General features: G+C 47.6%; 1 protein-coding gene across 1 annotated transcript in view; it reads right to left on the bottom strand.

The window, feature by feature from the left end:
- The window catches only part of Slit1 (slit guidance ligand 1), a 150,622-nt gene that overhangs the window by 5,549 nt on the left and 128,672 nt on the right, over nt 1–16,401 (bottom strand). The window contains exons 26-31 of the mRNA XM_027407335.2: nt 10,545–10,708; nt 8,703–8,827; nt 8,333–8,430; nt 4,953–5,092; nt 4,752–4,845; nt 2,309–2,446 (exon numbers count right to left, since the gene is read on the bottom strand). Coding sequence (XP_027263136.1) covers nt 2,309–2,446; nt 4,752–4,845; nt 4,953–5,092; nt 8,333–8,430; nt 8,703–8,827; nt 10,545–10,708 — 759 coding nt within the window. The remainder of the gene's footprint in view (nt 1–2,308; nt 2,447–4,751; nt 4,846–4,952; nt 5,093–8,332; nt 8,431–8,702; nt 8,828–10,544; nt 10,709–16,401) is intronic.

The following is a 16,401-nucleotide window of genomic DNA, read 5'->3' as shown; positions in this document are numbered from 1 at the left end:
TCACAGAAATGCCACCTGAGCCACTCTCTACCAAGATCTCAGGTGATTGGCATGTACACTGAAGCTGAAGATTTACTCCCTCCCTCCCCATGCCAATAACTCTGCAGGACAGATTTTTATAATAGAGAAGAGAAAACTCTGACTTAAAATACAATTGGTGGTGATGAAGGTGGTGAATTACTGAATTACAGAAACCAGAAATAAAAGAGGACACATTACTACCAGACTTACAGAAATAAAAACAACTAACTGGGGATGTGGCAGGAGATAGAGCATTTGTTTAGTGTGCACAAGGCCTGTGGTTTTAATAACCCCCACTCAAGAGGCAGGAGAGACTTAGAAGGCCATATATGTACAACTGTGTGCCAGCTACTTGGATAGCATAGAAGAAATTGGCCAATTTTTAGAAACACAAAAACTCGCCACATTGACTCAAGAATACAAATAATCCATGCTAACAAACTAGTGAGGAAATTGAACTAGTGACCAGAAAATTCCCCGGGCCTAAAGGGTTTCACTGATGAATCCTATCAAACATTTGAAAATAATGTTCTTCTCAGAAGTAGACAATAAAGGAATATGTCCTGATTCTGAGACCCTGGTACCTAAGCTAGACAAAGACACTGCAAGAAAAAAAAATAGAGGCTGATATCTCTAGGGGACATAGGCAAAAGTCCTCAGCAAAATGTCATCACATCAAATGGAGTAGAAACCCTGTTATATACCGTGACCATTTAAGTTTTACCCCAGGAGCAAGGTTGGTTTAGCATCTGAAATCAATGTAGAACATCATAGTAACATATTTAAAAAATCAAATAAACTTCAACCCATTAGAAGTAGAAGGGAAGTCTATCAGCTTAGTGAAAAACAGCCAGAAACACACAGAGCCAGCGTCACAGTCGATGGGCAGATGTTGAATTCGCACTGTATAAATAGAAAGAAGCCAAGAACGTCTGCTCTCAGAAGCTTCCTATAACAGCTTGTACACTGAGGGCCTGTCCAGAGCAGTCAGGACAGAGAAGGAGAAAGCGTGCGTCTACTGAAAAAAAAAAGAAAGAAAGAAAGAAAGAAAGAAAGAAAGAAAGAAAGAAAGAAAGAAAGAAAGAAAGACTATCTATTTGTAGATGATGTCTTGGGAAAAATCCCAAGAAATCTATTAAACGCTCTTAGAACTAATTAAAGAATTCAGCCTGATTTACAAAATCAATGCGCACACAACAAATGACATTAAGAAATCAATTCTAGGGGGTTGGAGAGATGGCTCAGTGGCTAAGAGAGCTTGTTGCTCTTGCAGAGGTCCTGAGTTCAATTCCCAGGAACCACATGGTGGCTCACAACCACTGATACCTAAGTTCCACCAGATCTGATGCTCACTTCTGACTTCTTTAGCTATTTCATACACTTGGTGCACACATATGCATGCAGGCAAACACTTGTATGCATAAATAAAATAAATAAATCTTTTAAAAATAAACCTATTTACAGTATCATTTAGAAGAACTAAAATTAGGAAATAATTTCAAAGTTAAGTATGAGGCGCTAGAGAGCTGGCTCAGTGGTTAAGAGCCCTGGCTGCTCTTCCAGAGGACCCAGGTTGTGTTCTCAGCACCCGCATAGTAGCTCACAAACACCCGTAACTTCAGTCGCAGGGGATCTGACACCCTCTTTTGGCCTCTGAAATCACCAGTCACACACTTGGTAACAGACATACCTGTAGGCAAAACACCCATACACATAAAATAATAATTAAAAATGTTTAAAAATAAGTGTGAAACATCTACTTTTAAAAAAATGACAAAATGATTATTGAAAGAAGCTAAAGTACATTCACTTAACGCAGAATGGGAAAATCCAATATTGTTTTATTAAAATGCTTCTGCTCCCTACACTATAGAGTCAATAATACTTCCTCCACCAAAATCCCAAATTGCTTTTTTTTTTTTTTTTTTTTTGCAAAACTTACAGGCCATAGAGTTTTAGCAAGAAAGCCAAGACAATTAAATAAGATGAAGGGGGAAAAAGTATTTTCAACAAATTATGCTGGGACAACTGGATATCCACATCCAGAAGAGTGATTTTAAACTCCCATTTTCAGCCCTTAAACAAACAGGTTTAGAACCCTGTGCCTAAGTTCTAAGTGGCTGTTTGACTCTCCCAAGTTTGCATAGTTGGGACTGGTGGTGCCACACCTAAAACTCCAGCACTCAGCTCCAACAATGGGACTGTCACTCACCCAAGTCCTAGAAGGGCCCTTGCCAGTCCCACCTGAGGCAGAGGGATTGCTCGCACTGTGGCCAGAGAGGCTCACCTGTAGCCCTCGGCACAGAGGCAGGAATAGCTGTTGACTTCATCCACACATTGGGCCCCATTCTGACAGCGGTGATCCTTGCAGTCGTCCTGATTTTCGCTGCAGTTGTCACCCGTGTAACCTGGCACACACTCACACCTATGGTGGACAGGGAAAGGGTCAGGCAACATTCAGTCTGGGGCTCAGTGGCCAGGGCTGTGTAGCCTGTGTGACCAAGGATCTCTATGGGGTCTCTTCTGCTAAGAACAGAGCTCTCTGGATGTGGGGAACCAGGGCTGGGAGAGTAAATGCCTGGCAGCAAGAGCAGGTGGCAATCTTGTCTTAGATGACCACTGTCACTACCAGCTACACATCCAAGGTCAGCCTTGGGCCCGTTCTTGACCTGCCCTGCTCCATGGTCCCCTAGGACCTACCCCACCACACAGCACCACATTCCACAGATTCGGCTGCTCCTCTGTGCTCAGCCTCTATAACTCTGCTGGGCCCAGATTCCCACCCTTCAGCAAGACTTGTGCTTGCCCTCAGTGAGGATGGTGACCCACACTAGCCCCCGATTTCCAGACTCTTGGGGAGCCCCAAGTGTGTCCCCAAACTACTTCAGGCTAACCCTCGATCTAAGCAAAAAGCACACATACCCCCCCTCAGCCTCCAGAACATCTACTGCTCTCTACACACCAAGCCTGCCCATCAGACACATCCCTGCCTTCACCCCTGTTAACTCTGAAACACCTTTGCTCGCGCCCTGAGTGGTCCAGCCACGCCAGTTCCTCCCCTTTCCCAGGAAGCTTCCAGGAAACACTTTAGCTCTCACCAAGCAATTCCTGTGTGAACCCCTGCCAACTCCAAATCCCATGTAAGCAGACTGCATGCACTCTTGCTTGGGGTTGTTTCTTATTTCAAAGCCAGTGTTTCTCAGGCTGGAAGGAACTTCTTCCAGCCCAATATACGTATGCATATGTACAGAAGCAGTTGGGTGTGTGTCCTAACCACATAAAATGGCACACTGTTTTCTGACACTTTCTGTTTTCTCTTTATTAAAGATTTATTGAAGGGTATTAATTTTGACCGACCCAATTGATCACCACCCACAAATGGGTCTTGAGTTACGACCTGAAAGAATGCTATAATAGTCAGGCCACCACACACTTGTTCACTCTCTTATTCAAGAGCCTCATACCAAATGCTTGCTGGGTCCAGCACAACAGCAGGAATAGCTGGGCATCCCTCCCTTCCATCCTACCACCAGGATAGGAAGCTGAGGGCAGATGCATGCCACAGCCTGGTGGACGGTGGCTGGGCCCAGGGCTGAACATGGAGCCCATCTACTGAGGTGAGAGAGACAGAGCAGTCCCATACCAGCCCTGCAATCCTGTTCACCTTGCCCTGTAAGCTACCTCACCTGAGAGAAGGGACTCTTCCACCAGTGTGCCACCGCTCCCTGGTTGGCTTTGCCGTCCCCACTGCCATTCCTGTGGCTTACGGAGGAGGGTAATGCCTCTCTCATTTTCACAGAGGCCTTGCTGCAGTCTAGAGTTCATGTTTAGCTGGGTCCCAACAGTCCCCTGGCACTACTGGCTACACAGAAGACCCCTTCAGGTCTCTACCCCTGGCCTTAGCTCCAATTCCTGGGCTTGGGTCACTCCGTCAGAGACCACAGGAAGTCCTAGCCCGACAACTCTTTGCTGACCTTATGAATAGGAGGAAGGGCATTCTAGGAATGAAGCTGTGTTTAAGGGAGTGACATTTTCAAAATCCCATATGACCTTCATCCAGCAGTCTCCATGAGATGATCCCTTCTACATAATCCAGTTAATACAATGACTGCTTGCTTGCTTGCTCTGGGGCTGGGCCGGTTTTGGAATTCAGAGCTTTGTGGCCACAATTAGGCCATAGGCTTCACGTAAGTGAGCATATATGAAAGTTGCCAGAGGAATTTGAGACAGCCCAGTAAACAGGTAAGTCTACACTCCAGCAGAAGCTATCCATATCCACCCTTTACAGAGGAGTGGCAAGTGTGACAGCCTTCCATAAGCCTTTCTTTCAGGTAAGGCTTTGCTCTGGAAGGACTCTTTAATTCTGTGAGCTTTGTGGATTTTGTGATTGGAGTGAGAGGTCATGGACCTGGCTGGCATGGATGGCTGTAGGTGGCTGTAGGGCTCAGTACTAAGTGCCTTCCAGAGAAGTGCCTTCTCACTTACCTCAAGAGGCCTCTAATGCTGCTCCCAGTCCCCAGTGAGAACAAGGGCTCAGTCCAGCCAGCATCTACTCAGGGCAAGGGTGCAGCAAGTCTCAACCTCAGGGTTGTGTGGCCAGAGCTGTGCCCATAGCCACCCCTGTGATGGTTCTCAGGAACCCAGAATTCCACCAACAAATGAGGAATTTCCAGGAAGGAAGGGAGGAAGCCAAGCCTAGGCTGGGGTTCCTGGCAGTGGCTGTCACTGACCTAGGCCCATCCGGGGTGCCCACACACTGGGCCTCATGCTGACATGGGTTCAGATCCAAGGAGCAGAAGTCCACCAGCTGCTCACAGGTCCTTCCTAGGGGAAGAAGGAGCAAGAGGCAGCAGATGCCAAGCTCTATGGAGCCCATGCAGACACTGGCATCCCCAAAGGATGGGGGATGCCTTGCCCCCCCCAACGCTTACCTGTGTACTGCAGGGGGCACCGACAGGTGTAATTGCCCACACCATCCACACAGACACCCCCGTTGACACACGCATGCTTCACACAGTCATCTGTGTTCACTCCACAGGTTGGCCCTTCAAAGCCAGAGGGACAGGAGCACCTGTGGTGGAGGGAAGGAGGGAAAGTCTGTGGCCGCTGGTCAGAATCTTTATTCCATACATTTGGCAATTCTATCCTAGACCAGAGTAGAAACTACACTAGGCCAGAAGGTGAACAAATTAGAAGGTAACAAGACCAACCCTGCCCTCAAGAAATCCTCTGGATTCCAGTCTGGTGGGGGAGACTGATAGGAGACAGTGACTCAAGAAATACAGTCAGGATGGTGGCGGCTCTGAATGAAGCCAGGTGTGGGCAGAGAGCACCTAACCCTTCCTCAGCAGGGCAGGCTTCCTGGTAGAGGTGAGGGACTAGCCTCAGCAAGAACCCCAACACAGGAGGGGAGAGAGGCAGTGGATGCAGAAGGACTGGTGACAGAGAGGACCAAAGACAGACAGGAACAGAGAAGACACAGGGACCCAAGTGGGAAGGCAGGACCTGCCCATCTACAGTGCTCAAGTGTTTGAGGACACAGACTCCAGGAACAGTAATAATGGAGCTGGGCTGAGCAGTATCTGGGTTATAGAAGGTTCTAGAAGTTGATGCTTAAGAACCAGGATATTCCTTAGCCTCAGGCATATGAGGTTTCCCAAGAGGTACAAGGGTCAGAGGAATTCACATGCAGCTCTTCAAGGGTCCATAGAACTCCTCCAACACCCCCAGGCCTCAGCCAGGGTGCCCTCTGTGCTCAAGCAGGAGGTGGGCTGTGCCTCCAGGTGTAAAGGAAAACAGTAAGTAAACCACTAAAAATAACTGACAGGAGACTTGTGAGCTGTCACTGAACACAACTGTGAGACTGTCACCACCTGCTCACTCGGGAGATTTGGGCATATAACTGGGAGGATTTCCAATAGCTGTGCCGCAGGCCTATGGCGACTCTCCTAACCCTGACTGGACTTGTGTGAATAGACCTTTCCAGCAAGAATATAATATCCACGCAAAGAAGATAGCAGGGCAGCTGCTCTCTCCCATCATGCATGGGCCATCTATGGACACAGAAGACAGCCATGCACCTATAAAGGAGTTCTGTCTCAGCACACATCACCTTATAGATAATAATATCAAATGTTATAGCAGTTGCATTGTTTTGTATGTTATTAGTCACCACTAACTCAGACACAGAAACTATTTTTTTGTAATTTTATTTATTTTTATGAGTAAGGGTGTTCTGTCTACATGTATGTCTGTGCACCACATACATGTGTGGTGTCCTTGGAGGCCAGAAGAGGGCACCAGGTCCCCCGAGGCTGGATTTATAGATGGTCATGAGCTGCCATGCAGGAGCTGGGACTCAAACCTAGGTCCTCTGGAAGAGCAGTCAGCGCTCTTACCTGCTGAGCCATCTATCCATGCCCCAAAGAAACTTTAATAATTTTTTGAGATAGGATCTCATTATGTAGCTTAAGCTGGCTTTAAATTTGTAATCCCCTTACCCAGCCTTAGGATTGCCTATGTGTACCACCAAACATAGCCAAAAGAAATTTCTAATCAGAAGCTCACAGTGACGAAAAAAGGGGAGGGGCTTTAAAATTTAGCTCTCAAGCCCTCATTGGAGGAAATTGCTCCTGGCATACAGTCATATCACAATAGAGACCAGGAGGGTGGTGAACACAGTGAGGATACTAGTTCCAGCCAGATGGGGAGACATGGTTTCATTGCTATGGAGGAGCTTGTTGGTGGCATTTTAAAATGGTGCCCAAAGTTAAGTGTGGCATCAGAAGCTGTGATTTAAGCCCTCTGGAGGCCAAAGCAAAGGATAGCTGAGAATTCCACAGCAGCCTTGGCTACCCAATACTGTCTCAAAAAAAAAATTCAATGAATAAATAATAAATTAAAATGATACCTAATTGCTATGACAAATGGATGCTACTGGGGCCCTCCATCCTTAACCAGTTAAGCATACTTAACCTAGTTGTTTTATTTTAAAATGGCAATACTATTTATAACATTCATGGCACTGGTTCCTTTGAATAGAAAAAGAATAAACTTACAATGGGAAAAAATGCAGCTGTCGGTCTAAGAAAATTTGTGTGGGGTGGTGTTTAAATCTTGTATGGAGGGCGAGTACAGGGGTCTGGAGATGAGTGTGATGCAGGCATCATCTAGAGTTTGGTTTTAAGATAGGGTGACAGGACGTTTGTCCCTTCTGGCAAAATCTAAGGGCATGTAAGGCAGGTGGAAAGAAGGCCCCCCTCCCACCTGGTGCTACAGGCTGCCGGGCTGCTGGATGGAGGGCCCCCGACCTGCCCCCAATCCCAGAAGGGGCATCCCAGCCCTGTGCAGGAGCTGAGGACCAGACGGGGAGGAAGCTTAGCTGGAGCTGCTGCCTGCCCCTGAGGTGGGCCTGCCTATTGTAAGGATGTGTTTCCAAGGCAACACCGGAGGAGAGGCACTTAGCACTTTATTTTTTACATCTGGTAATTTGGGTCTGCAGAGGCAGGTTTGGCCATTTCCGCCCGTAGATTCAACATCATTTTCTGAAGAGCCAATTTGTTCAGTAGGCAATTTATCTGCAGCAACTAAGTACTGTATTCCTCAGGAAAGCTCTGGGAGGGCAGGGATGGGGGCTGGGCCTCCTGGGGAAAGCAGGCGAGTGAGGGTGTGATGTCTGCTCTGGAAGGATTCGGATATGCTAAGTGGTAAGGGCAGCTGTATCCAGAGCATGGGAAACGCCATTCATGGCTGGGGTCCCTCCTTACAACGGCCAGCCAGTGAGAGTTGTGTAAAGGTAGGACCCCAGAAGGAGTGACCAGGACATGGCTCTACCTTTGTCACTTCAGTTGTACCACAGGGCTAATCACAGCCTCTAGAGACTTCATCTTCAAGTGGGGACTGAGGGGTGCGTGGAGATTTAAAAGAGTCTTGGATGCCCTCAATCATTCCCTGGCACTGCCATGATATGTACTCTTGGCTATAGGTTTCCAGTGTGTGAAAAAACACTCCTAGCCACTTGCTAGAGCAGCATAAGCTACACTGTGGGCTAGCCCAAGGCCAGGTCCTCCCCTGTGAGCCTGTGTTGTCTGGTGCCTGCTGCCTCACGGGTGCCCTGCTCGCACCTCTTCCCAGGTGAGGAGGGGCTTAGAGAACCTGTGACTATAATTTGGAGCACAGGTCTGTTCCCTCTCCCCAACCTTATCTCCAGCACAGGGAGACTTGGATACTGGGCCCATTGGTACGCCCCAACCCTTGGGTGCTGGGCCCACCAGCACTCCCCAACCCCACCTCAGGCTCCATGAGCACTCACGTGAAGCCAGCACCCTCGCCCTCCTGGGTGTGGCAGGTTCCCCCATTTCCACACGGGTTGCTGGAACAGCTGTCCAGGGACACCTCACAGTCTCGGCCCTGGAGGGAAAGTCAGGGATGAGGACTCCAGGGAGAGCCAAGGAGGTTAGTAAGAACTAAGAAACAGCCCTCGGTCTCTGCTTGTCTACCACAGGGGTGCCTATTCATTCTCCCATCCACTCTTCATCAACATATATCCATCCATCCACAGGTTAGGTGACAGGGTCACTCACATGCCCTTTCTGAGCTAGACCAGCAAACAACATAGCCAGTTTTGCAGGGCCTGCCTTGCAGCAGATAGAACTCTTCTCCCAGCTTCTGCCTCCACTCACCTTGTAGCCACTGGGACAGGTACACCTGTATACCTCAAGAGGGTCATTGTGGCAGGTAGCCTGATTCTGGCATGGGCTGGACAAGCAAGGATCACACTTGGCCTGGACTGCCAGACTGGGGGGACCTGTGGGAACAGGGACAGCATTAGCAGAGCAAGGGGGCATGTGGAAGTGTGGGGATCCGCCATGAGAGGTCCAGTCCTCTCCTGGGAATACCCTCTTCCCAGGAGACATGCCTTCACCATGAGTTTGAGGGTCATGGGGCACCTGCCAGCTCAGTCCAGCTTTCCAGCTACGGAACCCACTTTACCACAGGGTCCCTGGCAGCCCCTGACTCACACGTAGCTGTGAGAACTATGCAAATGCACTTGCAGAGCTCAGTAGGTAGAAACTGTATACACAGTGGTTAGGGCCACCCTAAGAGAGAGCAGCGAAGCTGTGATTGCCGGCTACTCCTGACTTTGCCCCTCAGACCCTCAGAGGCAATCGCCCCAGCTACAGTCTGCTCAGCAGAGAGGGAGCTGTGTTCCCCAGGCTTGGCTCTGCAGGGAGGCCACATGGGGAAAATCCACATGCCTGGAGCCTCTTCATCTCCAAGTCTAAAGCAGGGAGAGCCATCCCTGTTACCTCCAGGCTATGCAGGTCCCTCCTCACTCACTGGGAGCAAATGTACCTGGGGACCGACCCTGAGGGACACCAAGATTTCACAAGAGAGCATAGGGAAATCCGGCCACTCAACTCAGGCTGCCCTCGAAGGCTCTTTCCAGAAGAGGTGACATCAGTTCTGATGAAGAGGCATGCGTTTGAACAGAAATTATAAAAAAAAAAAAAAAAAAAAAAGACCTTTCCCACAGGGCAGAAGCCGCTGGAGGGACTTCCAGATACAGATATGTTGTTTCTTGACCCAGTATTGGTAACTGAGTAAACTCAGTGAATGAATATCACCAGGCTCTTTTTCATGCTGGTGTATTTTTCTGGATGTTGTTATACTTTAGTTAAAAAGAATACATTGAAAAAATACAACTTAGCACCACTCTGTCAGCTAGTAAATGCCAAGCATCTATTAGCATAGATCGGCTTGCTCTTAATAGCAGTTACAGAGTGGGCCCTTGGAACTGTTACTGCTGTGACAGCTTCCTGCACACAGGGTGGCCTGGGCCTCCTCATTAACCTACAGCTGTCAGTTTCATTTCCTACGGTGGCCTCTGAGCTTGCAGAGGGCAAGGGCCATGCCCCAGGGTCCCTAGGGTCCTCCCCTAGCTCCCCCTGCACACAAAGCTGAGCCCAGGCAGCCACTCAGCCACCTGTCTTTGCTCTGCAAAGTTTTACAGGGCCTCAGGGGCTTGATCAGTCAGCCAGTCAGTCATTCATTGCCTGAACAAGTATTTGGAGATGCTGGAGGTAAGGAGCCTCAGCCCAGATCTCCAGTCACGCCCTGACTCTGTGTTCTGCAAATGTCAAGAAAGCACCAGCTGGTCGCCTGGGCCCATCAGGGACAGAGTAGGGTTTCAGCTAGTTGTCCAGCACAATGACTATCTAAGGGAAGTCTGAGTGCCTGTATTGCCAGGAGCCTGGGAGCTTCGAAAATGCTATTTTGGTTTTTCTTACATAACCAAGAATCTAAGCCCTAATGGACTGGGATTTTTCTGCCTGGCTTTTTTGTTTGTTGGATATCAAGACTAGAAGGCAGCCATGCTAACAAGCAGAACCTCATTTCTATCCATTGACTCTCCCACTAGTGGGACCCAAGGACCCAGGAGTATCTAGAAGACCCTACCAGGGCTGGGCAAGTACTGTAGTCCCTGGTACCCACCACCCCTTCTCTCATGCTCCTGGGCTCACCTTGGCATTCAAACTTCTTGGCAGGTGTGGTAAGCAGAAGTTTGCCCTCCATGTCGGGAGGTCCAGCACAGCGGGCAATGCCAGGTTCCTTGTAGCCAGTCTTCACCCAGCTGGAGAGCCATCGGAGGTGGCAGTCACAGTACAGGGGGTTGGCACCAATGGCTCTGAGACAGGCAGCAGAGAAAAATAGGCATTCCAACTTCAGACGCTTTGAGGCACTGAGCACATAGAGATGCAGGTTACCCACAAACCCCTGCTTTAATCACTCCATGTGCGTCATCTTACTTAGTCCTCACTATGTCTCTCTCCATTTTCTGCATACAGAGACAGACTTAGAAAGACTGAGTAATTGTCCTAGATCAAAGGAATGGAAGAATCTGGGTTTGGAACCCATTCTGCCAGGGACAGGGAGAGGCTCTGTACTCAGAGCCTCCACAGACATGAAGGAGAAGGTAGCCAGCATTTACCCCGGCAGAGAAATGGCTGTTGCTCCTGCCTTCATGCACCCAGTGCTCTCATTAACCCCACACGAAAGCTCTCTGAATCTTTAAGATGTGGTGCTGAGCATTGCATGGAATAAGTAATTTCCCTGGGGCCACACTGCGGCTAAGGGCAGCCCCTGGGTCTAAACCCTGAACTGTCTGTCTCAGAAGCCCAGCCACTTTTGATTTCTTTTTATTTTTAATTAAGCAAAGACCACATGCATGCATTCTTACTTGCAAGCTTTCTCAAATGCTGCAGAACACTGTGAGTGCTAAGTGCCATGGTGACACACGTGCGTGTGCACGCACACTATTTTTGTTTTGTTTTTGTTTTTTGGAGACTGGGTTTCACTATGTAGCCTTGGCTGGCTTGGAACTCACTATGTAGAATAGACTGGGCTTGGACTCATAAAAATCTGACTGTCTTTGCCTCTGAGTGCAGAGATTAAAGACATGTCACCATGCCCAGCAACTGAAGTTTTTGTTTTTAAATAAATTTTTATTATTTTATGTGCATTGGTGTTTTGCCTACAGGGATGTCCATGTGAGGGAGCCAGATCTCCCAGAATGGAGTTACAGACAGTTGTGAGCTACTATGTGGGTGCTGGGAATTGAATCCAGGACCTCTGGAAGAGCAGCCCTTAACTTCTAAGCCATCTTTCCAGCCCCATATGTTCTAGTGTTACTGATTCGAGAAATGGTATAACTCCAATCCTAGATGCAATTGCTTTGTGGAAGTTTCTCCTACAGACACATCTACAGATGATATAAAGACGCCTGCGTGACAGACTGCTGCTATGGTCCAAGTGTCCCTTCCAAATGCATCTTGAGACTTTTATCAGTCCAGTGTTGGAAGATGGCCCTTTAAAACAGGTAATCTGTGCTCACTCCCCAGAACTGGGTCAGCTGTCATCGGAGTGGATGCCGGGTACAAAGGATCTGTCTGGCCTCATTGCTACCCTGCCGTATGAAGGTTCAGCCATGCTCCTACCGGGTCATCACTGTGCTCCTGGGCTTCCAGGCTGCAGAAGCAGGAGGAGAATAAACTCCTTGAATATCATTTGTCCAGTCTGTAGCTGCAGAAAACAACTGGGACCTGGAAACTGCCCCTGTTCATCGGCAAGTAACTGGTTCAATAAACTATGCTAGGTCCACAGTATGTCACTATCCTCCACAGAGGCACACAGGTGGCACAGTTACCAAGCTCATGTGTGTGTCGCCTTCCAGCCCTTTCCCCCATGGATGCATACGGTTCCTATCTACAGTGTGCCACGTCCAAACAGCTTGTTTCTTGTCACTAGCCAGCATGCCTTGGAAGCCTTCCAGGTCAGCATATAGGAATCTGCCTCATTTTGCCGAAGTGCTTTGCAGCATTTCAGGGAAGAATAGATACCCTGTGGTTTAATGAGCAGTTTCCCTGTTGCTGGGCTCTCTGGCAGCTGAGATGGCTGTGAACACTCTTTTACACGTGGCTTTGTGAGGTGTGAACATTCCTCTAGAGCAGCTGCCTATGGAATCCAGGTGACAGAAGAAGCAGATGTCGAATGATAGCGCTGCCCCCAGGAGGCAGTCCAGGGCCATGTCTGTGCCCACCTGAGTACTGCCAGCTGCTTGGCCCTGTACCAATCCCATAGCAAGTTCAGAATCGTTCCCCATCTACAGTGAGAGGCATAAAGACAGTGTGTGAACCTAATGGAAAGAAGGGGCCAGAGTACTTCCTTTCATAAATAGAAGATCAGTGCCCAAAGCTCATCCATATCAACCAATTTTAAAACCTCAAGGTTGTGTGAGGTTAACGAGAGGGGGAGCGTTCATCCGGTCACCGGATACCCAGCTCCTTCCCACCTGTTCTGGACTACAGAGGAAGGGGCCCCCAAGATGGGTACAGCCTGATAAAAGTGGCTGTGGCACTGAACAGGAATCTCCCAGAATAGCACAGCTGACGCTGTGTGACCTTATAAAACAGGCTGAGCAAGACTTGGACTCCAGCCTACCACAGCTGCTCCCTGCCCGGGGTGACCTTGGGCGGTTCCCTTAACATCTCTGGGGTTCACTTTATGACTCAATAAAGAGCCTGCGATCAAGAGGGGAAGAGAGACAAGCACAGATAACCTAGAATGGGCGCCGAGGGACTCTCACAGCTCAGGAAGGAGGGCAGGTGCAACCTTGATGTGTATTTAATTTTCTGTCCTTGTGTGCTGACAGCATCCATCCTAGCTAATGGGATGAGCAAGACAGCATCGTCTTCCCCCATCAGCAACAGAGCCTCTCAGACACAGAGGAAGGTCAGAGTCAGACTCCAATGCATAAAAACAGACTTCTTAAGATTGTAGGAAGACAGATATTATGATATGTTTAAAATACTTATTTTAAAACAGATTTTATATAAAATAAGCATAAAATATACTTATTTTTTAAATATTATTTTTTCAAATTATCAGTAAGTACAATATAGCAAAATTATGGCACTTAAAAACTTCATATAGAATTTATAATGAACTACAAGGAGTATAGACCAGTCAGGAGCAGGATGGTTGGAGAGAAACACTCAAAGAATCTAAGCTCATCCTGAGCTCGGTGGGGGGGGGGTAGGGGTGGTCCTTGATGTGACTGAGAGCTTCACAAACTCCCATCCTGGAACCCGGGTCCACCACCACCATCAGCAATGCTGCACCTTGGATGTAAATGTTCTTTCCCAGTCAATTACTAAAATCTACAGGGCCAAAGTCTCCTAAAAAGCCACTCAAAAACCATCCTGGCTTGTCCTGCATGTGTGGCTACTTGTTCCTGTCCTGGGTAGAAGTCAGTACCTCACTCAACACTTGAAGCTTCCGCTGCCCAAGGCTGGGTTTTCCCAGCTGAGGACCACTGCCCTTCTTTTTGGTAGTTCTTTCTCCTAGGGGCCACCTTGCCCAATGGAAGTGAATGTAAACAACTTACACATTTTTTTTTCTTTTTGGTTGACACAAGGTTTCTCTGTGTGGCCGCAGTTGTCCTGGAACTCTCTCTCTCTCTGTAGAACAGACTGACCTCAGACTCAGAGAGATCCACCTGCTTCAGCCTGAATGCACCACCACACCACAGCAAAATTTATACATTTTAATCAAGAGCTTTTTAAAAAGATTCAGGAGGCTGAGGCAGGAAGATCATGAAAGGTCAGTTGGGCTGTGCAGTGTGATTCTGTCTCAAAATATTAACTAATTAGTCAGAAATTTTAAAAAGTAAAGACAGCTGAGACCCAGTGGGAGTGGAGAACAGGTAAGGCCAAGGGAGACATAGTTGGGTAAGGCAGCAGCCAGGCCCTCGTCACTTCCAAAGGACTGTGGGTTGGGAACACACCCCAGTGAGATTATAAATAGCTCCGCGTTGTTGGTCTTTGGTGTAACTTGGGCACACTGAAACAGTAGCTGTCTCGCCTGCTCATGCCAAGCTGTACCAGCTTCTATTAATGGAGCCTAGCCTGAAAGAGCCTCTCCTGATCTGAAGCCAGAGTAATTCTCAAACTGTAAACCCCTCCACCTGAACCCCAGCCCCCTGCCCAGACCACTCAGGGGTTTGTGTGTGTCCTGTTGTCGTTCTCTGGTCCCAGAGGCTACAAAAGTGATTCCTTGAGGACTGGAGCCACTTACTCCAGAGCTGGACCAGACACTAGCTAACTCCAAAGACACAAGCTGGGCCAGTCAGTATTAACTGAGTGAAGCCTGCCAAATACACGGGAAGGGCACATACACGCAGTGCAAAGGAATGCAGGGAGATTAGCATCACCCATCCTGAAATAGAATTAACTTCATTCCAGCGCATTCCCTTCCAGTCTGCCTGTTTTCCTTCTTCCTTTCAATGAGACAAGGAGCCAGGAGGTAGCCCAGGCTGACCTGTAACTTGCTATCTTCCTGTGCACTGGGATTACAGGTGTACACTACTAGGCATGGCACCACCAATCCTTATGTTCATATTTGTATCACATTAATTACTCTGCATGTCATCAAATAATAAATTACAGTGCCATAATTGTCATTAGCTACTTTCTTTTTGGTCCTATGAGCATGACATGATGTAATTAATCATTTCTATTAAATTTTCACACCTACTTCTCAGTGAACATTGGAATATGGCTTTCTAGCCTATAGAAGAATACAGGCAGCAAGATGCAGGGTTCTAACAATGAAGCCATGGGCTCTAACAGGGGCATGCAAGCTTTTGACATTGGGCTGCGGATTAGAGCTGGTATGTATCTGCTGATGGGTAAGCAGGGGATGCTATGGTTTGGATCTTGAACATCCTCTCAAAACCCATGTGTTAAACTCTTAGACTCTAGCCTTTGGCACTGCTGACAATTAGTAGGACCTGTAGACTGTGGGATCTGATGGAAGGCATTAGATCATTGAGGATGTGCCTTGCAAGGGAATATCTGGACCCTGGCCTCTCCCCTTCCTTTCTTCCTGACTGTCACGAAGTCAACAACTTCCTCAGCCACACATTCCCATCATGATGTCCGAAAGCAACATAGTTCAACAACAATGGTCTGAAGCCTCTGAACTTGCGAAATAAAACAAGTTTCTTTTTTTGAAGTTTGATGCAGAATTGTTTGTTTAACAATGTAACATAATTTGTTTAACTATGTAAAGATGTGTTTTGTTTGTTTAATTATGTAAAGATATGTTGCTGTTTTATCTTTCCTGCCTAAGGCACCAGATTGGTCTAATAAAAAGCTGAATGGCCAATAGTGAGGGAGGAGGTATAGGCAGGACTTCTGGGTAAGGAGAGTAGGGGAAGGAATTTAGGCTGGGATGGGGGAGAAAGAAAAACAGATGCCAGGGGCCAGACAGACAGACAGACATGGAGGAAGTAGGAAAGTAGGACATAAAAGGTAAAAAAAACAAAAAAGAAAAAAACCCAAGGCAAAATGTAGAGGAATAAGTTAAAAGAGCTTGTGGGACAAGTGTAAGCTAAGGCCAAGCATTAATAATTAGTAATAAGTCTCTGTGTCTTTATTTGGAAGTTGGTTGGTGGCCCAAAGGAAATTCCAATTACATCTGGGGTATTTTGCTATAATAACAGAAAGCTGACTAACATTAGTGGATGGTGGCTGGCAGATGATCTTAACTGATAGATTTCTTATATAATATATCTGGCCTCACTGTTTCCCCAATGACAGCTATAGGATCAAACTTGATTTTTACAGCATTGGGTTTGTTTGTTTGTTTAGAACATGTGCTGTCTGAACCTGGAAAAGAAAGTGGGGAATAGCCTTGAACTCATTGGCACAGGGAAAGACTTTCAGAACAGAGTGCCATTAGCACAAACACTTAACCAACAATTAATAAATGAGACCTAATGAAACTGAAAATATTCTATAAGGCAAGGGACACTGTCAT

The sequence above is a fragment of the Cricetulus griseus genome, chromosome 3 (genome assembly GCF_003668045.3).
Source record: "Cricetulus griseus strain 17A/GY chromosome 3, alternate assembly CriGri-PICRH-1.0, whole genome shotgun sequence".
Lineage (NCBI taxonomy): Eukaryota > Metazoa > Chordata > Mammalia > Rodentia > Cricetidae > Cricetulus > Cricetulus griseus.
Note: the sequence above shows the minus strand (reverse complement) of the source record. Positions and strands in the feature narration are given on the sequence as shown.